Source organism: Gymnoscopelus braueri, assembly GCF_963280865.1.
Source record: "Gymnoscopelus braueri genome assembly, chromosome: 4".
Classification (NCBI taxonomy): Eukaryota; Metazoa; Chordata; class Actinopteri; order Myctophiformes; family Myctophidae; genus Gymnoscopelus; species Gymnoscopelus braueri.
Genome location: NC_137605.1, coordinates 33,060,860 through 33,084,718, shown reverse-complemented (window position 1 = coordinate 33,084,718; position 23,859 = coordinate 33,060,860). Strand labels below are relative to the sequence as shown.

General features: G+C 41.2%; 3 protein-coding genes across 5 annotated transcripts in view; 2 read left to right on the top strand and 1 right to left on the bottom strand.

Moving 5' to 3' along the window:
* Window positions 1-624: 624 nt before the first annotated feature.
* On the top strand, window positions 625-4,433 carry LOC308083566 (single-strand DNA endonuclease ASTE1-like; the record flags this gene model as incomplete). The annotated part of the gene is made up of 4 exons (XM_080425880.1): window positions 625-1,881; window positions 2,641-2,842; window positions 3,207-3,360; window positions 4,013-4,433. The coding sequence occupies 4 exons, from the start codon at window positions 625-627 to the stop codon at window positions 4,431-4,433; spliced, it is 2,034 nt and encodes a 677-aa protein (XP_080282006.1).
* A 3,829-nt stretch (window positions 4,434-8,262) lies between these two features.
* Window positions 8,263-13,900, top strand: LOC308083565 (single-strand DNA endonuclease ASTE1-like; the record flags this gene model as incomplete). Its single annotated transcript, XM_080425879.1, has 6 exons — window positions 8,263-9,204; window positions 9,291-9,488; window positions 10,317-10,518; window positions 10,799-10,952; window positions 11,391-11,704; window positions 13,884-13,900. 6 exons carry the CDS (start codon window positions 8,263-8,265, stop codon window positions 13,898-13,900), a joined length of 1,827 nt encoding a protein of 608 aa, XP_080282005.1.
* A 576-nt stretch (window positions 13,901-14,476) lies between these two features.
* The window catches only part of atp2c1 (ATPase secretory pathway Ca2+ transporting 1), a 41,578-nt gene continuing 32,195 nt past the window's right edge, over window positions 14,477-23,859 (bottom strand). For all 3 annotated transcript variants that reach the window (XM_080426414.1, XM_080426415.1, XM_080426413.1), the window contains 8 exons: window positions 23,782-23,832; window positions 23,295-23,461; window positions 21,562-21,630; window positions 21,123-21,239; window positions 19,570-19,717; window positions 17,652-17,747; window positions 17,151-17,292; window positions 14,477-16,160 (listed from right to left, as the gene is read on the bottom strand). In XM_080426414.1, the coding sequence (XP_080282540.1) occupies window positions 16,033-16,160; window positions 17,151-17,292; window positions 17,652-17,747; window positions 19,570-19,717; window positions 21,123-21,239; window positions 21,562-21,630; window positions 23,295-23,461; window positions 23,782-23,832 (918 nt within the window). In that variant the 3' untranslated portion in view covers window positions 14,477-16,032. The remainder of the gene's footprint in view (window positions 16,161-17,150; window positions 17,293-17,651; window positions 17,748-19,569; window positions 19,718-21,122; window positions 21,240-21,561; window positions 21,631-23,294; window positions 23,462-23,781; window positions 23,833-23,859) is intronic.

The window sequence follows — 23,859 nt, the reverse complement described above, 5'->3', positions numbered from 1 at the left end:
GTAGGCTATAATACAGTATCGATGATGTTTGATATACCTACCACCTGCAAATGGACTCATAAAAGTAACAAGGCTGTACACACATACACACACACACACACACACACACACACACACACACACACACACACACACACACACACACACACACGCACGCGCGCGCGCGCACACACACACACGCACGCACAACCCTCCTCGCTACTCCTACCCGCCTATGAGCACTCATTCTGGGCATAGAAGTGAAACTGGAATAATGTCCTTAAGTAATGATATATTACACTTGGTTAAGTTCACCATGTACAAGATCAATTCATGTATGAGTTCATAATTAATTAAGCGTTACATGTCTGAATTTGCAGTCTCAAGTAAAGTGTGATCGATAGAGTCAATTTCTGATAATTGCATGAGTGCTTATTTCATGTGTGGAAGGTAATGGCACTATCATCAACAATGTATATGCCTATTTAACTATTCATGACATCAGTAAGGAAAATGAAACTCAAGGAAAGGAAAATGAAACTCAAGGAAAGGAAAACTCAACTTGCTATAAATACAGGCATCACTCGGTTGCACTGCACAACACTCTGTTCCACTGGACATCAAGGCACAGAATCTGAACTCACAATGGGGGTCCAGGGCTTGACTACATTCATCGAGAACAACAGTAAGATATTTAGAGATATTCGTTTCAGAAACAGTAAGCTTGTTATTGACGGCTGTAACTTGTATCATTTGCTCTATTTCAACGCTGGCTTGGAACAGAACCATGGTGGAGAGTATGATGCATTTGAGGACCTTATTACAAAGTTTGTCAAGGCTCTGAGAGACTGTGGGATTGAACCGTATGTAGTACTGGATGGGGGGTCAGACTGCTCCGATATAAAATATGACACCCTGATGAAACGAGCTGAAGACAGGATCAGGAGAGCCCATATTGCAGCTATGGGTGGTAAGGGGAACATCCTGCCAACCCTGGTTAAGTTGGTGCTCAAACAGACACTGACCAACCTGAAGGTGCCATTCGCACAGTGCTTTGGAGAGGCTGACAGCCAAATCGCCTCCTTGGCTAGAGAGTGGAGGTGCCCGGTATTGAGCAACGACAGTGACTTCTATGTCTTTGACCTCCCCGGGGGATTTCTGCCCATCTCGCACTTCAAGTGGGACGCGTTGTCACAGAGCGGGAGACAGAGCTATATTCCCTGCAAATACTATACCACATCCTGCTTCTGCGTCTATTTCAATATTAAACTCCAACTCCTGCCTCTCATGGCTGCACTGGCCGGCAACGACTATGTCAAGCTGCATGAAATGGGCCTGTTAATACGCTGGCCTGAATACATCCCACCGGGAAGGGAGACCACGAGCCGCTTTGATGGGATGGTGCGATGGCTGAAGGACTTTCAGAGTCCCGATGATGCTTTGAAGGCGGTGCAGGGGCTAATGGGTGGCTCGAGCAGACAAACAGATGCTGAGGTCCTGCAGGCCTTGACTCTGGGAATGAAGGAGTACCAGTTCCCTCCAACCTGCCTTCCCCGGTTCTTCAATGACGGAACAGCGCCGGATCTTGAACCAGAGGCGGTGGGCATAGTCCCCGACTGGGCTCGCCTTCCTTTGACCCAGGGCCGGTTGACCTCCGACATTCTGGACGTGCTGCTGCTCAAAAGACTGGTCCAGGCTTGCCAGGTGGACCACGCCCACCTGCCAAGCGCCAATATTACTTCTCGGCCTATCCGACAGGTGATGTACGGGCTGTTGTTAGGTAATAAGACAAGAACCGGAGTGGAGGAATGGGATAGAGAGGGCACACAGCTCTCCAACATCATGGTCCAACCAATCGTCCATGGAGATGCTAATAAAATTCTAATTGACTTACTGCATCAGGTAAGATATAATAATGTTAAATTCCAATAGTACATGCTTTATTTAGGTATTTTTATGTTTCAATGCACGTATTATGAGCACATGCAATGAATTGTGAGCTTTATTGTGTTATTATGCAGTAGTAAGCCTAACTAAAACTAGTTTTAGTTAGGTTTGCTTGCTCAGGGGAGAAATAGAAGTTTGACCATCAGTAGGCCTACCATTGCCAACCACTCGTGTCAAACCAGACACAGGATCTAAATGTCTAAATAGAAGATACAAATACAGTCATCCCAATTGTATAAGTTATATCGTATTAACATACCATACCGTACAGACAAAATATCATTGTAATCACACCAAAAAAACGATTCATATTTTATTAAATATTTTAGATGTGCCAATTTAAGAAAATAATAATAATTAAATAGCAAAAATAGCAGATCCAAAAGCTCACAATACGTTGTGATGCATGCGATGCGTTGTGAGCTTGTAGATCTGCTATTTTTGCTGTTGTTCTGACCTTGGTAAATCTCGCCCCTGACTAATCCATATACAACCTAAAACTAACACTAAAACTAAAACTAATAAAAAATAAACTAAAACTAAGCCTTAAAAACTAAAAGAATAAACTAAACTAAACTAGCAAACTAGTAAAAAACTAGTACATTTAAAGTGAAAAAAAAGAAAGAAAAACATTTAAAAATAAGCCAAAACGGAATATAAAAAAATGAATGAAAAACTACCTACTAACCTTGCTGTTTACTCCTGCATTAACAGGCTGAGCAGTCCGTTCTTGAACGGGTATATTTGGAGACGCTTGGGGTGAGACACAACACTTTGAGTGGAGTGCCACCCAACCTGCGCCTGCCAGTCGCTGTCACTTGCTACTGGTTGCAGCACAGCAGTCCTCCCCCTGATGAGAAGGTCATTCAGGCTCTGCTGCTTGGGATGGTGGCTGGAGAAATCAACAGACAACGAGGTAAGACTGTTCAGGACAGCAAGAGAACTACTGTAAATACAACTGTTGTAACTACTTGTACAAGGTAGCTTACATTTCTGTTAATCACATACAATAACTATTCCATGATAATGATATAGCACAATTTCCATGACAAATGTTCATTAATCAGTATCATGTAAACGTTCTGTTTTTGTTGAATAACTTACTTGAAGCCCATCTTGCTTTGATTATTACATATAACACAGCTAAAAAGCGAAGTTCAACACGAAATGGTGGGAAAATGGTTGAATCTTTGATCTCCAAAACCTTTTGGATATCCTTTCCAAGCAGTACACCTTACATGGCATTGGCAATTCAAAATGGTTGTGTGTGTGTGTTGTAGATGTGACGGGAGAGATCAAAATGGACGTACATGAACAGCCCAAACAGGACTCTGATGTGACTCATGTCTACAACCAATGGCAGATCTGCTTTAAAGACAGCATTCACCTCAACCAGCTGCTGTGTTTTCCTCTACAAGAGCCTCGAATTGCATGGTAAGGCATCCTTACAGGACTATTGTTACACTACAGTTAAATGAATGCTGAGGGGGCGCCCGCTGGCCTAGTGGTCCAGGCCGCATATCACATACACTGGTAATCCAGCTTGATAGCGTGTCGCGGGTTCGACTCCCGATCCCGACGACCTTTGCTGTGTGTCACCCCCCCATCTCTCTCCCTGTTTCCTGTCAGCCTACTGTCCTGTCAAATAAAGGCATAAAAGACCCCAAAAATATTTGAAAAAAAATACACAGAGGATTTTATTGTGTTAACTGCATCAACCAATGGGCCGTGTCAATCAAGTTTGAGAGGCTCCCAGATTGAAGTCCTGCAGTTTCATTCCTTTCCTTTATGGTGTACAATGAGAGCAGCAGTAAGATATGCTTCAGTTCATTGATTGCCAAAGTTACAAGCAACCAATAATAAGGAGTAGAGCCTAGAGCTGCATGATGACAAATATATGATATTGTGGGATTTTCTCTGAACTTTGCAATAATATTTCAATCATGATATTTGGATGCCTTATTCTGTAGCACTTGAAAAAGCAGTTGTCAGTAATATTCAAACAAACATGGTGATCAACTTAATCTATTTTGCTTTTGCTGATGCTCTGATGTGTCTAACGCTTTTCATTTCTGGTGATGACCAGGTTGTACAAGGGAACACTGGTCCACTACCTGGTGCATAGGCTGAGGAAGGGGGTGGACCCTGAGCTGCTTTTGCAGAAGGAGACCAGCAGGCAACTCTACAAGGACTTGCTTACGGCTGTGCTCCAGTCTCAGGATGTTGTGACCACCTCGCCAACCAGGAGGAGAGGATCAGCTCCAAAGCAGCACCAGCCAGTAGATGACCTGGCTGCCCACCTGGATGCCCTACAGCTCCTGGAAGAAGACCTGGAAAAAGATGGAAGGAGGGGCGACACAGAGGAATACCCAAGCTGGGATTCAGTATCAGTGAAAACACGCTACAAGGCCAAAGACAGGGGCCAATGGTCCAAGAACCCAGAACTCACCCGAAAGCAGGGGCGTAATGATCGGGACTTCAGCATGCGTCCTCAGATCCGTGGTTAGGAATGTAGGATAGCTTCTGAAGCAACCGATTTGGACGGCCAAATCTTGGACGTTTATCATCAGTTATATCATCTATGTAAGCGTCTATCTTTGTAGACGAGAGCTGTGTGAAAAGAGATTATTAATACCCAGCACAGATTTAAAAAATGTATATAATATTTTCAGTATTAAGAAATATCATTGGGTATTGTTGTATAACTTGTATTTGTTTTTAAATGCATAGTACTACTACAAGTAAGACGCGCGAACGCTGGAAGCGAACGCAGATTGACTGTGGCTGCTATATTTCAACCACACTGTAGTAGTGCACTCTGGCGCACTCTGGCGGCTGCAGACAGGCAGTGCAGCTGCTGGCATTTCAGCACGGAGTTTCGAGTCACATGGGGGCGCGAGCCAATGAGAGGGCGGCTGTACACAGACACACACAGTCACAATACAACCCGAGCACGGTTACATAGTAAGCTCCACTTGGTCCTTCCGCGTTCGCAACTATTGATGATTCCTAGATTTCCTACCGTTGAAAATAATATAAGTTATTGATTTCTTTGTCTGTTTCTGTTTAATACTGTTTTAACAATAAAAAATGGAGCATGTTAAATGGGGTTTATTCTTGCACACAACAAGAGTAATAAACATACCAGGAGGGTAGGTGCAGAAATAAACCAAAACAGAGCCCTAACTAAAATCCTAACCAAACAAAAAAAGGGATGGGCTGGCCAGAAAGCAAAAGTGGAGAGTCTGGTGAGCCAAGCACTATGTGCCAGTCGTCTCACCAGACTCCCATAAACTACCAGGACTAACAAGTAAACTAACAAGTAAAAGAAAAACGTGAAACAATACTTACGACCAAGCCCATCATAACTGAAATAGAGAAATACAAATGAGAAATCCCATAACTCAGGTGTTCTCTAAAATAAAATGTAAAAAATATATATATTTAAAGATTTGCGCCAATTTTCACGATTTTTCACAATGGCACAGATGCTCTCCCCAAAAAACATCAATAACAGCAAAAACATGTAGTAATCCTGGTCGCTATACCGCCTCCCCCATGACAGCCGGGGCGCCTGATGGAGGGGAAGGGAACTGGTTGGAATAACGTGTTCCTTCCACGCGCTACGTCCAACCAGGGAAACTCCCTCCTGTCAGGTGACAAGAAGGTCAGTTGGCTCTCATGCCTGAAGGAAGCATGAGCTCGGCCCTGGCCTCCCTACTGTGGGGGACTGGTGTAGTGCTGGTGTAGGGCGGGAGTAGCGCCCAGGATCACTTAGGAAATTGGCACCGGGTGAAAAAAATGGGTTACAAAAATCGCGGGATAAAAAATTAAAAAAAAGAAAAGAAAAAAAAAAAGAATAACAGCATTAATAACACCACACCAATGAAGCATTCTCTCTCTCTCTTGTCTCTTAGTTGGTTCATTCTCATGATTGATAATACAATGATTGCAAATAAATTAAAGGAAGAAATGTAAAATCTTCTAAAAGTTAGTGCACAGGCCTCACCCTGTTGCACATCAAATCTTTCCTAAAATATAAGATTATTATTATTATCATTATTTTAATCAAGTTTCATACTCAAACATACAATAGAAAAACAGGATCTGTGTGCTGTTTTGAATTGGATATGAGTGTATGTACTGTATACTATAAAACTGCATGGATTGGATGTTAGGGGACTGGTGTTCATACACATAGACCAGCCTATTTCATGCAGTGAGTTTAGTTAAAGTAATATGACGAATAAATAGCTGGTTCAGAATATTTATCTTCCTGATGGAATTGATCCGGTAAGAGAGTTGCTCCGAATATGAATCTGTCACAGTGGGGTGTCTATCAGAGACTTGGTGATCTTTAATGATTTATTGCACCAGTGCAGGCACATAAAAGTGTAACACAAAGGGCAAAGGTCATTCTACAGTATGCAGCCTCAAGCTTGCCATAAAGAAATTCTTAAAAAGGCTACTATGAGTCTATTCTATTAGAAAGTCATCTATGAATAGGAGTTATAATTAAATTCATCATCCTCATCATCATCTCACTGTTGTCATGAAATCAATTATATCTATCAAGGTGCAACAGTGCCCTCTTGTGTCTAAAGGTCGAAAGGAAATGTTGCCACACACAGGGAGGCGGGGTTGTTTATGTTTTGCACATAGTGACACATGCTCTTGAACACGAGGTTACTATTGGTTTCCTTTTCCTTACCTCACTGATGTCATGTTTATAATTGTAAAAAATGTGACTGGACACACAAACAAGCACGCACGCACACGCACACACGACACACACACACACACACAGACAGACAGACAGACAGACAGACAGACAGACAGACAGACAGACAGACAGACAGACAGACAGACAGACATAAACACACACACACACACACACACACACACACACACACACACACACACACACACACACACACACACACACACACACACACACACACACACACACACACACACACACACACACACACACACACACACACGTCTGCTCGGTATTATATGGTTAGGTCTGGCTATCTACATCACAATGGTAAAACATATATTCTTTCCCTTAATAGACAAGAGTCACACAAGAAATCAAACAAGGTGGCTACATCCGAAAATAGTCTACTAAGTGTAGAGTTCCTAATCAGAAGCTGTGTCATATCCATAGACTGTAAAAAGAATGGACAGCTAGCTTTACGCCCCTAGACTACAGTCTCTACGGGGGGGGGGGGGGATGAATGCTATTGGTTGTGTAGCTTGTCAATCAAATCATCCCGCCCCTCCTAGAGCATAGCCTACTTTATCGTAAATTTTAAAATAAATGGGACCATAATTTAGCAAAACGCATATCATGATGATTGAAAGGAGACTTTAAACTAGCGACTGGAAGCATATAGTATTTATGACAATTTTTATTAAGGTAAGAAAATTGAGTCTAAAGTTTGTCAAAAAACAATCCGCCTGCGTTAAGATAAATTCTTTCTGACACCAGCAGGGGTAAAACAGCGAAACTACAAGCCATTCATATGAACTGTCTCTTCCGTATTGGAGTCAATGTAAAAATCTCAAGCTGGCCCCTTGGTCATGTCATATGGCTCTTCCTTCAAAACCCTAGACTGCTGTAGGCTACGCTGTAACTCACAATACTTCTTGCCCTAATCATCCCTTTGTACTCAGTGGTCACACTACTTGAGCATACAAATTCATACACATAATTAATGATGAACTCATACATTAATTCATCGTGAATGTATCATGAACTCATCATTAATTCCTGTTCCTCACCATTAACTAATGGTGAACTTAACCAAGTGTAATATACCACCTCTGATGGTTGTTCAGAGACCGACCCTCCTCGCTACTCCTACCCGCCTATGAGCACTCATTCTGGGCATAGAAGTGGAACTGTGGAATAACGTCCTTAAGTAATGATATATTACACTTGGCTAAGTTCACCATGTACAAGATCAATTCATGTATGAGTTCATCATTAATTAAGCGTTAATTACATGTCTGAATTTGCATGCTCAAGTAAAGTGTGACCCACAGAGTCTATTTCTGATAATTGCATGAGTCCTTATTGCATGTGTGGAAGGTAATGGCACTATCATCAACTATGTATAAAGCCTTATCTCCCCACACCCTAAATGCAAAGTAGAATGTGACAACCTGTCTGGACTTTGTTTTAGCCTATTTAACTATTCATCACATCAGTAAGGAAAATGAGACTCAAGGAAAAGAAAACTCAACTTGCTATAAATACAGGCATCACTCGGTTGCACTGCACAACTCTGTTCCACTGGACAACAAGGCACAGAACCTGAACTCACAATGGGGGTCCAGGGCTTGTCTACCTTCATCGAGAACAACAGTAAGATAGTTAGAGATATTCGTTTCAGAAACAGTAAGCTTGTTATTGACGGCTGTAACTTGTATTATTTGCTCTATTTTAACACTGGCTTGGAACAGAACCATGGTGGAGAGTATGATGCATTTGATGACCTTATTACAAAGTTTGTCAAGGCTCTGAGAGACTGTGGGATTGAACCTTATGTAGTACTGGATGGGGGGTCAGACTGCTCCGATGTAAAATATGACACCCTGATGAAACGAGCTGAAGAGAAGATCAAGAAAGCCCAGATTGCAGCTATGGGTGGTAAGGGGAACATCCTGCCAACCCTGGTTAAGTTGGTGCTCAAACAGACACTGACCAACTTGAAGGTGCCATTCGCACAGTGCTTTGGAGAGGCTGACAGCCAAATCGCCTCCTTGGCTAGAGAGTGGAGGTGCCCGGTATTGAGCAACGACAGTGACTTCTATGTCTTTGACCTCCCCGGGGGATTTCTGAACATCTCACACTTCAAGTGGGACGCGGTGTCACAGAGCGGGGGACAGAGCTATATTCCCTGCAAATACTACACCACATCCTGCTTCTGCGTCTATTTCAATATTAAACTCCAACTCCTGCCTCTCATGGCTGCACTGGCCGGCAACGACTATGTCAAGCTGCGTGAAATGGGCCTGTCAATACGCTGGCCACCTGGAAGAAAGACCACGAGCCGTTTTGATGGGATAATGCGATGGCTGAAGGACTTTCAGAGTCCCGATGATGCTTTGAAGGCGGTGCTGGGGCTAATGGGTGGCTTGAGCAGACAAAGAGAGGCTGAGGTCCTACAGGCCTCGACTCTGGGAATGAAGGAGTACCAGTTCCCTCCAACCTGCCTTCCCCGGTTCTTCAACGACGGTACAGCGCTGGATCTCGAACCAGAGATGGTGGGCATAGTCCCCGACTGGGCTCGCCTTCCTTTGACCCAGGGCCGGTTGACCTCCGACATTCTGGACGTGCTGCTGCTCAAAAGACTGGTCCAGCCTACCTGCCAAGCGCCAATATTACTTCTCGGCCTATCCGACAGGTGATGTACGGGCTGTTGTTAGGTAATAAGACAAGAACCGGAGTGGAGGAATGGGACAGAGAGGGCACACAGCTGTCCAAGATCATGGTCCAACCAATCGTCCATGGAGATGCTAATAAAATTCAAATTGACTTACTGCATCAGGTAAGATATAATAATGTTAAATTCCAACAGTACATGCTTTATTTAGGTATTTTTATGTTTCAATGCACGTATTGTGAGCTTTATCTGTTTATCAGTGTATTATTATACAGTAGCCTAACTAAAACTAACAAAATAATTCAGACTAAAATTGGAAAGACATAGTTACAGCTACCTTCTGTAATTATCCTGCTCTACCCCGGTTATTTATTTATAATTATTTATTATTTAACCACTGAGCCAATAGAGCCTGTCTGCTTGCTCAGGGGAGAAATTGAAGTTTGACCTTTAGGCAGTAGGCCTACCACTTGTCAACCACTCGTGTCAAACCAGACACAGGATCTAAATGTCTAAATAGAAGATACAAATGCAGTTATCCCAATTGTATAAGTTATATCGTATTAACATACCAAATAGACAAAATATCATTGTAATCACACCAACAAATTATTCATATTTTATTAAGTATTCTAGATAAGCCAATTTAAGAAAAAAAATAACAATAGCAGATCCAAAAGCTCACAACACGTTGTGATGCAATGCGTTGTGAGCTTGTAGATCTGCTATTTTTGCAATTGTTAAATCTCGCCCCTGACTAATCCATATACTGTACAACCTAAAACTAACACTAAAACTGAAACTAATAAAAACTAAACTAAAACTAAGCCTTCAAAACTAAAATAATAAACTAAACTAAACTAGCAAACTAGTCAAAACCAAATCAAACTAAAAAAAAGAAAAACATTTAAAAATAAGCCAAAACCGAATAAAAAAAAATAAAGAAAATGAAAAACTACCTACTAACCTTGCTGTTTACTCCTGCATTAACAGGCTGAGCAGTCCGTTCTTGAACAGGTATTTTTGGAGACGCTTGGGGTGAGACACAACACTTTGAGTGGAGTGCCACCCAACCTGCGCCTGCCAGTCGCTGTCACTTGCTACTGGTTGCAGCACAGCAGTCCTCCCCCTGATGAGAAGGTCATTCAGGCTCTGCTGCTTGGGATGGTGGCTGGAGAAATCAACAGACAACGAGGTAGGACTGTTAAGAACAGCAAGAGAACTACTATTCCATGATAATGATATAGCACAATTTCCATGATAAATGTTCATTAATCAGTATTACGCAAACGTTCTGTTTTTGTTGAATAACTTACTTGAAGCCCATTATAATACAGCTAAAACAGCTACGTTCAACATGGAATGGTGGGAAAATTGTTGAATCTTTGATCTCCAAAACCTTTTGGATATCCTTTCCAAGCAGTACACCTTACATGGCATTGGCAATTCAAAATGGTTGTGTGTGTGTGTTGTAGATGTGACGGGAGAGATCAAAATGGACGTACATGAACAGCCCAAACAGGACTTTGATGTAACTCATGCCTACAACCAATGGCAGATCTGCTTTAAAGACAGCATTCACCTCAACCAGCTGCTATGTTTTCCTCTACAAGAGCCTCGAATTGCCTGGTAAGGCATCCTTACAGGACTATTGTTACACTACAGTTAAATGAACACTGAGGATTTTGTTGTGTTAACTGTATCAACCAATGGGCCTTGTCAATCAAGTTTGAGAGGCTCCTAGATTGAAGTCGTGCAGTTTCATTCCTTTCCTTTATGGTGTAGTATGAGAGCAGCAGTAGAATATGCTTCAGTTCATTGATTGCCAAAGTTACAAGCAACCAATAATAAGGAGTAGAGCCTAGAGCTGCATGATATTGACAAATATATGATATTGCAGGATTGCAATAATATTTCAATCATGATATTTGGATGCCTTATTCTGTAGCACTTGAGAAAAACTGTTGATATTCTGGTGATATTCAACAAACATGGGGATAAACTTAATCTATTTTGCTTTTGCTGATGCGCTGATGTGTCTAACCTTTCATTTCTGGTGATGACCAGGTTGTACAAGGGAACACTGGTCCACTACCTGGTGCATAGGCTGAGGAGGGGGGTGGACCCTGAGCTGCTTTTGCAGGAGACCAGCAGGCAACTCTACAAGGACTTGCTTACTGCTGTGCTCCAGTCTCAGGATGTTGTGTCCACCTCGCCAACCAGGAGGAGAGGAGCAGCTCTAAGGCAGCACCAGCCAGTAGATGACCTGGCTGCCCACCTGGATGCCCTGCAGCTCCCGGAAGACGACCTGGAAAAAGGTGGAAGGAGGGGCAACACAGTGTCCCTAGAGCAGCGGTTCTCAAACTATGGGTCGCAGGAAGGTGCGCATTGGCAACCAAAAAAATAAGATTTTTTTCATTCTTTTTTTTTAAGTGAGGTCATCGCGACCAGAGCAACGTGAAGACGACGGCCACTACACACACACACACAGCTGACAGCTCCGCCTCAAACACCAACCGAGAAACAGCATGGTATAAAAAAGTTTGAGAACCCCTGCCCTAGAGGAATACCCAGGCTGGGATTCGTTGTTAGGAATGTAGGCTAGCTTCTGAAACAACTGATTTGGACGACCAAATCTTGGACGTTTGCGTCAGACTTTTTCTGTACCTTTCCAAAAAGGACAAATCGAATTTCATGAGTTCACCAGGTGTGAAATGGCCAGGGTTTCAAATGGTCTGCAAATTCTATTCTGTTCATTCTTCACACATCTACTTCCGTTCCTCCACCACATGTGATGCCTGTTCAGCATTAAATCTTCAACAAGATTTGTGCACGTTTTAAAAACAGTGTATAGAGTACCATTCATGTCAGTACAGGAGAAAATATAAAAAATACCCCCCATCACACACACATTTGTCCCATGTGACTGTTTTATGTAGAATTATTTTAGGTATAGGGTAAATGAAATTAGACTTCTTTCTTGTATCCATATTTGTATCACTCTTCTTGTGATTACCAAGACACCCAAAAGTCACTGTATTTCTAAAATCTATGGCAATCTGGGTCTTTGAAGACAAGAGCAGTGTGAAAGGAGATTGATACAAGGATTGGTTGCTTGTTTTTGCAGAAAATGCACTAAAGACTTCTGGTGATTAGTAGTTTTCGTTCCCTACCTATGTTGAATACACTTATTGTAAGTCGCTTTGGATAAAAGCGTCTGCTAAATGACTAATGTAATGATACCCAGCACAGATGTAAACATTTGCCTGATTCTCTAGACATGCCAAATCAATATTTTTTGCATTTTTAAATATCTTTGGGTATTGTTGTATAACTTGTATTTGTTGTATTTGATGTGACGCGTTGTGAGCGTGCAGATCTATTTTTGTCGCACGACACCATTGTACGATGACGTATAAATAAAAGAATTAGAACGTAGCAGTTAAAGGCACGCATCAGTAAAACGTCATGAATGAATAAGACACTTTTTGTATTTCCATTTCATAATGTAAGTTTAAATGTAATATTTCAATGATAATAAAAAAAACATATCAGGCCGTTTTTTAAAAGATTCATAGAAAATTTTAATATACATTTTCATCCAGTGACAAAGTATTAACTTCCGCTGTACTGCACACACAAATTATAAATAAAATATTATAAAGAGAGTGAGTTCATCGTTTGACTAATGTCCACGCCTAGTAGCATGAGACCAAAGCAGTAGCTGACTCAGAAAGAAAAGGGAAAGAGAAACTCAACTCAAAGAGGAGAAACTGTCTTCCACCAGCCAAAGTGGCAAGGTGCTTCCAATAACTCAAATAGCCCGAAAAACAAGAAAACATGACTTTTAGAACAGAGCAGTGTAGCTTGTCATGTACCGCAGTGGCTGGTAGAGTATAGACAATCTTACTAGCCACAGTAAAATTTGCAGCATTTGACTGTGGCTGGTAGTCCCACTTCCATGTCGGCCATCCCACCCATGACCCAATATTGCATTATAAAACCAAATGCCAGGCGACAAGGATCTCTGTTGCTTTACCGATAGCAATTTCACAAAGAAATACAGCTGGTCAAGGGGATAGCTTTGCATTTCGTTGCCGTCAGGCAAAAACCTTTTATATATTTCAACTTATGCTTTTTCATAAATGAATGCCAACTTCCATCATACAAGAGTGCCGCACAAAAGTAGTACAAATAGCCAACAAGCATTACGATGTGATGTGTTGAGCTTGTAGGTGGCCATTTTCACCATTTCAAAATGTTTAATAATAAATTAACGGTTTTGGACATATAAGGTTTTCACCCGACAGTAACAATTTAATACTATTAACAGAAATGTAATATGGGATTGCAGACAGGAGTACATCAGTTGTGGTGGCTGGTAAACTTCACCAGTCCTCCCAATGTGCCTGGTAGAGTAAACCAATTTACCAATCATAGCCAAAATATAAACAGCATTTTGCTGCAGGCATTTGAAGCTACTGCTTCCTAACTTCTGCCTAGCGGGAGCAAAACTCAATGCTAACTCGGTAAACAAGGCCCATGTGCTCCCTAATGCAGAACACAGTTGTATCTAGAGAAAAGACTTTATGTCAATCATGTTTGGCCCCGATACACAAGATACAGTAAGCATAATTTATATAGCAAGCGCATATGAATGTCATTAAGACTGAGACATATTTGCACTTATATTACAGTGTAGACTGTACAAGTTTACATACAGTACCTAGTATCTTCCATCATATCCAAAATTGATGGAAAAGTTTGTTCTGAAAAGTGAGGAAGAGGAATTCCAGTCAATCTTAGGTGGCTGGTTTCTGGATGGTGTGAAAACTTAATAACTGTACATCTGGAAGAAACCTGGACACAGGAAGTGGAATAGGCCTCAAAAACACAGGAAGTACAGGGATAAGAAAGAGATACTTAGTATTATTAAGATTATACTTTACTTTCAAAGTTAATAGGAAAAAGTAGCCCTACTTTATATTTCTACTCCAGTTTTAATTTGCTCTATCAGTACAGACATTTTTGTGCAATCTAAGAGCATTGTACCATGGCCAGTGTAGGCTGGGGAAGTAACAAAAACTAGTTATGTGCGAGTAAGACTGCACGATAACATTTCTCATAAAGCACCACGCATCCTGTTTAAAAATAATAAAATTAGGGATATAACTGTCGACAAAACATATGGGAAATTGTATCAATCATCTGTAAGGAACTGAATGTTTGAACCGAAAATGTCCATTTAATTTGGATGAGGCCGATATGGGTTGATTCTTTCCCCCCTTCAAGTGTTGCACCTCCTGAACATTTAGTTAACACTTGAGTGAAGATGTTTTTTTTCCAGTGATGTAAAGTTAAGGAAAAAGTAATTACTTTTCTAAGGCACAGAAAGAGAGAATGAGAGAAAGCCGTAATAAAGGTGTCCACATTGTACCCTGAAGCTACCATATCAGTGCTGTCCTGTTCTGAGAACAGATTGTTGCGGTTTTTGAGGACTAATTCCACATTTAAAACGAAAGAATAGTTTGCATCAGGATGCAGGACAAGAATCTAACACCAAGCCCAAAGGCTGATTCATTCAACAGCCACAACCTCAATTGCACCTGCCAAATTCTTAGACACGTAACTGTAATCTGTCTCTTACAGAGTAAATTAGCCACAGAAACATGTTTGCAATGATTTGGCTGTCGGCTGGTGTTAATTTTCCGAACTCTTAGGACAGCATGGCACTGCACTCCCTGTTTTTTCTTTTCTTTTTTATCACTTGCTCACAGAGGAGCATTATGCATTTGGAATCATAGTAAGTGCAATGAAGCCTAAACGTGACATGTGAGAAAAAAACTCACTTTATGATTAAAATAATAATAATAATAATAATAATAATAACATTTGCTATTGTCCGTATAAACCAAACCATGGTTTCTTTTAATTCCTTAAACAATGTGCTTAGAATTAACCAGAAGATCTAATAGACCACAGAAAATGCTGTATATTCACTTGTATAAGAGTTAAAAGTATTCCACCCATTGCAAATAATTTACCATTATATTCAACCACACAAAGCAGGCTGTGTAGTGGTCAACACCTCCTTAACTATAATACCAAAACAAAACATTGAAAAGAAGGATGGCACACATTTCAAGCCATGACTCTTTCAAATTTAGCCTGCATGATTCCTTGATAACAGGAAGATTAACTAGGAAGTTAAAAGCTGGAATGCAGGAAGGCCAGCGCCAATCTTCCACAAAGCTATGGTCTGGTACCTTCACTTAAGCCAGACAAGAGGGGCAAAGAGAGCACAAGTCAAACAAAAGACATGGATAGATGGTGCGTTGAGCTGTAACAGTGTCGTCCACTGGGCTGAGTACCAAGTCTACAGCGAGCTCTCTCAGCAACCACACTGTCCTCCCACATCTGTCTGGCAAATCCAGCTCCAGTATCCATAGCCTGGGGGCCAAGAGCAACGTCCAGTCCCCAACAAAAACCTCTGCTGGGTCAGGGGGCCCCTGTCAGTGACAAACATGGATCCTTTTCAGCTTCCCAGCAGCCTCAGTTAGTGGTTGCCGGTTGTTATCCCAGACTCAGTGCAGTCCCCAACCACTACCATCCTCATCTCCATCAATCAATCCTCTTTGTCTTTACATCTTAACTCCACCAGTCATTGCCCAAAAATTCTATTGTCCTTTGGCCTGGAGTTCCTTGTGCGTCATACTTCGTGGAAGGACTCTATGGCCATGCTAGTTGTCCTCTCAGCTCCTCTCCACCTCTCTACCTTCTTGATAGCCTCAGAGACGACACAGACAGATGAGGTGAGGGCCACTAGGAACAGCAGGTCTGAAGGAACAGAGATGCAGATAGGGGGAGAGAAGAGTTAAAAAATATAAAAAAAACTTGTCTGGATGTCCTTCATCTCACATAAGTAGAAGTTGTGCACATCCAGCCGCAGAGAAATCTGTCCACACAACATAGTCATCTTCCCCCAAGAATGCATTAAGCTCCCAGTACTTTATGAAAACAAAGCTTCAACCAATTAGGTCTTCACATTTGCACAGCTTTTAGCACCCAACTCCATCCAATCAGCGGCTCTTTATTGTATATTGTAAATTTTATAATTTGTACTCCAATTGATGACAACAAACTTCTGGGCTAAAGCAATATTGGGGGCTTCATTCCAGTCTGCAGACAGGCATACTTTTTTCTTGGTGTGTGCCCATCCCACTAATCCCCCCCTTTCCATTGCATAGTCCTGGCTCAGCAGGCCACAGTTCTACCCTAATTTTTTCCCTTTCCATTAGTACCCGTTACTTGGAGGTACCTTTTTTGTGTGCCGTCACATCCAAAGTTCCATGTGAGCCAAGCAGTTCTGAATCTATACCAAATGGTGACGTGAAACGCTGCAGACTATTGATTGGTGAGAGAATCCTCACTAGCAATGCATGGAGAACAGTTTTCATGGTGGCGGCGCTTGATAACTATCACCTCTGGGAGGAGGGGCTACAAAGAGGGGGGCCCATATCAATCCAGTACAGTGGGAAAGCAAAGCAAACCGAGCAAAGTAGTGGTGTGGCGAGCTGGGACTGTATGTATGGAAAAGGGACATAACAATCTAAACAGGGCTTGACATTATTGACCACATGCTAGTAAATATTTTCTCGTCTACAATATACAAAGTCTTTACCATTTTTTTAACTTAGTTTGACAGCCAAATGGACAACACTAGCCACTGTAGTATGCTGACAAAAAAACAACTTACTTGCAAGATGGAGAAATAGAATGTGCTCCTAAACATTCAAAAGTTGAATAGTTTCTAGGCTTAGCTCTTACCAAAAAAGCTCAGGCTCTCAGTCTGGAAGACACTCTGGAGAGGAGGAAAGTAGATGACCAACAGTTGTCCCATAATGGAGCCCAGCACGGCGTAGCAGAACATCGGGTTACTGCACAGACCCATTTCATGTACCATACGGGTCTGAGAAATAGGGAGAGGATGTGTGTTAAAGCTGGGTGCCCAATTCACCTGTTTTGGGGTTTGGTATTGGGGCAACAGAAGCATTCTGATACTCAAGATACTCAAATCCATTTACCCAGAGAAAGGTGTTCTAATATTTGACCCTGATACACGCCCCTAGATTCTGAACACGCCTCAGTGGACCATTGAGGCCCCAATACAATGTTGCTGCAGCTCACATAGAATTCAAAAGAAATTCTGGTTTTCCTACATTTTCCAAACAAATAAATAAATCCAGGTTAATAGTTTGAATATTGTCTCATTAACAGCTGAGGAGGCTTTAAGTGGTTTCAGTGTATGGTCATGATTGTGTATCGTACCTGTGAGCGGGAACTGAGAGCATTGAACATGTCAAAGAACACAAAGCAGGTGAATGTCATGGTGGTGTCTCGTGGAGTGATGACGTTGTCCCGGAGCTACAATACAACAGCAACAGAAAAGACAACAAAAATGGTCAAACAGTGTATCCTTCTGATAATGGTTGAAGTTAAAAGACTAAAATAACCACTGCATCATTAACTCATTGAGTGCCATTATGGGCCAGACCAGAAGTCAGGGACACGAAAGGTGGCAAAATCTCTTTGGCACCATTTTGTTTGTAGGGTCCATATAAGTACTTTGAAACATGATAGCCTTTTCAAATGAGTAGCTTTAATACTTTTTTAGGATATTATTTTTTTTGCCATTATCTCCCCACATTATCTGCACAGTAGTCCTGTACCTGGCCTATAGACCCGTTCGCAATTTGGTGGTAGGAGAATTTCTCACTTGAACAATGGGTACTAGTGATGTGCGGGTCGGGTTTTTTCATGACCCGCCCCGCCCCAACCCGCGACGGAACGCGACCCGCCTCAACCCGCCCCGCGAACCCATATATAAATCTATGGCTCAACCCGCCCCGCGACCCGCGGTGGGAATATATATATATATTATATAGCGCTCTTTTAAGTACCCAAAGTCCCTTTAAATGTCTACAGTAGCACAACATTGTCATGGGCTGAATAAACAAGCATGTTGGTCAAAATAGGGTTTTTTTTTTTTTTTTTCGTGGAGAGCGGCTGACCCGCTCACCCTCAGCCCGCATAATTTTCTCTGAAATCCTGACTCGACCTACCCGCGCCGCGGGTTGACCCGCGGGTCCCGCGGGTTACGGGTCGACCCGCTCATCACTAATGGGTACCGTACCTAGACATGAAAAATCACAGAGGTGCTCGTCCGCCATAGTGCCACGAATGGCGCAATAGCCAAATCAAATATGGCTGCCATCGGCTATGATGAAAATCCAACTTCTTTGTTTCTGAGTGTATATAAACATGCAATACCTCCTTTTTGACTAATTGTGGGGTGGGGAATTCATTTCTGATATTGTTATGACCACTTTGGGTGATGTTGACCTTGAAAGGTCCTTGGCCATAACTTGGCCATTGTTAAGACTAAAAACAGGTGCAATAAGACTAATTCAACTAATTCTGACATTTATAATTCCTTTCTGATATTGTTTTGACCATTAAGGAGCATCTTGTCATTGAAATATCAAAGTCAATGTAATTTTTCAATAACTCAATAATTTTGTTCTTCACAATCACTTTCATTGTATTTTTTTTCAATAATGATTTGTTTTATTTATAACAAAAGACATACACATGAGACATATAACAATTGTAAATATCCCCTTTAACTTTTATTTTAATTTGGAAATGAGCAAATAAGAGTGTTATAGACCTACAAAATGAAATACAAATAAAATCATAACACAATATCAATCTAGAAAAAGTGCTCCTCGGAGCTCAAGTCTCCGCCAGGTCAGGTAGGTTATTATGGCCTCTTGGTAGCGCTATAACAGGCAAATGTGAAAAGGAGGGCATTTCTTCCTTGGCAAAGTGGGAATCTAGGCTAGGAAAAAGGCTGTATCTCACTTCCTAAGCACTTTTTTTTTACTTTGAAAAAATAAAAAAATAAAAATCGTAATGGCCAGAAATAGATAATAATAATTTGGGCACCCAATGAGTTAAACAAGCACCATATACTGTATTTTCAAATATTTAAATTCCTATCAGGTAGAGCACTGAAGATTTTTGTCAGTGTTTTAATCGGAAGAAGAGACGATTTGGCAAATCCCAATATCAATGCGGATTAATATTTATCAAATCAAATAAATATGCAAATAATTCAATCAAAGAAGACGACAAGCTAAATCGTCACAAATGTTCCAGAGGTTTCAGTTAAGAAAGAGCTCACCTCTCTCCAGAAGACAAACAGTGTTCCAGAGACAATGATGAATGCTGAGACCAGAACTTTGATGAGCAGACTGCGGGTGATGATGCTGTCTCTGACGTTACGAGGAGGCTTTCGGATCACGTCTCTGTCCACAGGTTCAACCCCCAAACTAAGGAGGACAGGACTTATATCACTCAATATCCATTGTGTCTATGACACCTGATTTTCCCTCCAGGGATCAATAAAGGTTTATCTATAAAACACTGGAGGAAACCTCTTAACTCATATATAAATGGAATCTTGGGGTAATTTTAAAATAATTAAAGCAGTTCATGACAGCTTGCGCGCTCTCTCTCTCTTTTCAAGTTTGGACCCATTTTCTTATGCACCTGTTGCTAAGATACTTAAGTTGTGCATTGGCCTTCAGCCAGGTTCTTGGCGTATTTTGCCATTCCAGAGCACATACAGTACACCAAGGTTTTGCCCATTGGCTAAAGCCATCAGTGTATTTTTTATGTATTCATTTTATTTTTTATTTTCTATTAACTCTTTGACTGCGGACGACGCGATAACGCGTCAAGTGCTACTTTGTCCAGTTGGCCGTCGACGCGCTCGACGCGCTGGACGCGCGTTCATTGTTTAATCTCTGATTGCGCTATGCTGCTTAATATTCAATGTTATTCTCGAGTTCCACTTACTTCACGGACATCTGCATCCGGTTCCATGACCTGGATTCCGTTTCCGGTTTTTGATTCTTTTCCCCAGTCATTTTCGTCCAAAATAGGTAAATAAACGGGTTTTCACACGGTATAACGGACAAACGGAACGGTTCTCTTCTATAATCTATGGTCTGGGTGACGATCAGTCATCGCCGTCGTATATCACAACGTAATTTTCGCTGATCAAAACAATGGGGGGGACGTCACATCCGTTTTCATGTTTTTCCTTGTCTAATCTATGAAGAAGGGTGAGAGAGACCCAACGACATGGATCAAGCTGTCATGTGCTGCGCCCTAGTGGCGGATTTGTGCTGGGTCTTTACATTATGTGTCCTTAAATTATTTTCATGAGAAAAATTCAAAATATAAAAATAAAAAAACACGAAAATTGCTGGCACTGGGGGAGTACTTTATGAAAATACTCTGGCAGTCAAAGAGTTAATGAACATCTTCTCTTATTTTACCAGCCAGAAAGTAACAATATATATATATATATATATATATATATATATATATATATATATATATATATATATATATATATATATATATATATATATATATATATATATATATATATATATATATATATATATATATATAATAATAGAACACAGTGCCTCCAAATGATGACTGGTTACTTGCCATAGTAGCAGCAAGAAACTAATGACTCTTGGGTCCATTAAAATCATGCAAAGCACAATTCCAACAGATGGATGTAAGATTGTCATCAAAAAGGAACAGTATTTTAAAATTTAAACAGTATTAATAATAAGAGCATTCTACAATACATACATTACATTTTTTAGCCAAATCCTTTCCATTGCAGTAAAATCCATGTTATTGTTACTGTACCTTTGGGCTGGAGGTCCGTCCATAATGATGTTGATCCACAGGATCTGCATTGCATTCAGAGGGTTAGGGAAGTTCATCAGTGTTGCCAGGGAAATCAGTGTCAGTGCTGCGATACTCCTGTTGACCACCAGAGGTCCAGAATGCATTAGGGATTAGGAGGAAGAAGTGTTAGGTAGGTCACTACCAAAAGCAAACTTTGGTAATTAGTATTTACACATGATTCTTGACATTTGTTTTATAGCCTGCTTGACGTACTCTGAGTGGGTGTGATTTTCCACAAAGTGGTAATGAGTGCTAGATTTTTGACAAACACAAAATGTAATTATGTTCTATACTTTTATGTAAACGAAAACTGACCTGACTGTGTAACCCCACCTATTTTCTATTAAAAGGAAATAAAACAGTAAATATGATCAACTTCATTCCAATTGTTACTCACGTGCTCAGCTGGAAGCGAACAAAGTTTTTGATGTTGTTGTATATCCCTTTACCTTCCTCTATGGCAGACCTGAGAACAAACCACACAAGGACGTACAAAATAAAGACAATGTTCACCAATGACTTGTCTTGTCTGTGATGTACACATTAAACTACATTTTAAAGACAAGCATCAGGATTTTCAACAGCACAGAGCAAAAATAAAAACAGAAAAGCTAATTTAAACAAATTTACACAGTCAGCAATCAAAGCATGAACTCGTCAAATTGAGCCTATGATTCCAATTACATTTTTGCAAAAGAAACGATTAGACATGAAATTCCTGCTAATTTCTCATTACATTGCATGCCCTTTCCTTTACCATATTAACCCATTAAAACGATTTTTTACGTTGGCTATTCAAACATAGCAGATATACAAGCTCACAGAGCGTCACTTCGTGCCGCATTGCGAGCTTTTACATCTGCTATTTGTGAATTAAAAAAAAATCCTGATAGTGTCGGAACTGATTTAGAAGGCATTTGTAGAATCAGGTCTTAATGAGTTAATGCCCCAGCTCTTCCTTCAGCTAAGTCTCAGTTGGGATTTTGATAATAACATAAAAAATAAAGGTTTTCCATCAGCAGTTTTTATTAACGCATTGACTGCCAGAATTATTTCAGATTTTTAGCTGTAGCCTGCCAGAGATTTTTCATTGAAAAAAAAAAGTACTCAGGAGCCGAGATACAGAATTTTTAAGTTTTAAGTTAACAAGGAAGTGGATAGGAGTCTAAATCTTCGAACAATCATATCTCCTTGGTCTTTGGGTCAAATTAAATAAAAAAAACGAAAAAAAAGAAAAAAAGAAATGGCAGCCAATGTGTTAACAATCTCTATAATTATGGGTGTGCTTGGAAATACGCTCCGAGAGTGCTGGAGCGTATACCCAAGGTGCTCTCTGTTCGTTCGGAAATTCAGAGCGGTCAGAGTGTCACCGTTTGAAAATACAGAGCATTGCCCGCTGGGAGCATTCAGAGCACACAATGACCACTCCCACTAAAAAGCTGGGTTGTTCCGAGCATAGACATATAAAGGTAGACGCCTCTTCTGGCTCTGAGGCGTCTGTATCTTGGGCGCACTTCCACTTCCGCGGGGCAAGCGGGAAGCTTCCGCGTGTGTCACAGAAGGGGGCGTTCGGTAGGCCAATCAGAGGCAGGTGGGGGCGGGACAACTACAGTAGATTCTGACAAGTACTGGAAAAGACGCACTGTGATTGGCCAATAGTCACTTTGAGTGGCAGCGTGCCCCCTCTAATATGGCGGCCGCGATACAGGTCGCTCCAACGAACTAAAGCGGCCAATGAGGTATCTAGATTTCTATATCTATGGTTCAGAGTATCTGAACAATGGAGGTGGAAGTCATTACAAAATGCGATGGTTGCAGCTTGTTTGGAAACCTACCTTTAACAAAATAGGTACTATTCAAGTTTATACTGAACATGGGATGAATTGAATTAATTCATCAAGAGATGAAATGGCAACTTTAATTAATGAGTACAGTATCTGTTCTGACCATTCATAAATTAACACATCAGAGCACTCTATAACGTCAACACCAGAGCACTCTGAAATCTTTGAAAATTCTCAGAGCATATTTCTGAATGCACACATTATGAAAAGTATTTCTAGGTCTGGAAAACGGAACATGTTATACACAGTTATTTCATTTCAAGGTTCGGTCCATCACTACACGTACAAGATGGTCTGAAAGTCATCATCGACAAGGATCATGTCTGCAGCCTCTTTGCAGACGTCAGTACCCGTCTGGCCCATCGCCACACCGATGTCTGCTGCTTTCAGAGCCACAGCGTCATTAACACCATCCCCCGTCATGGCAACCACAGCCCCGATGTTCTGTAGCGACTGGATAGACAATGGGAGAGCAGGAGTTGATCGCAGGTTAAATCAAACATTCACATCATAAAGTGACACATGTAAAGATGGTTTGATATAACTACAAGGCCTAGGGTCCCTTTCAGAGACCTACAATGACTCTTTTTAAATAGAAAACTGGAGAAGAGTTTGTAACAGTATAACCTTCATAAGATGACAAAGCAGCAGCGTTAATGTGCAGCTTTCAGGGGCCTTATGTGTGCAATTCAGACCAGATATGCATTTGATACTTCTGAGATGCAAAAATATTTTCTCAACAGACTAATCATCGCCATCATCTTATGCCTTACCTTGACTATCTTCAGCTTGTGTCTGGGGCTGGCTCTGTAAAACACTGCTATCTGTGGAGAGAGAAAATACACCCCCAG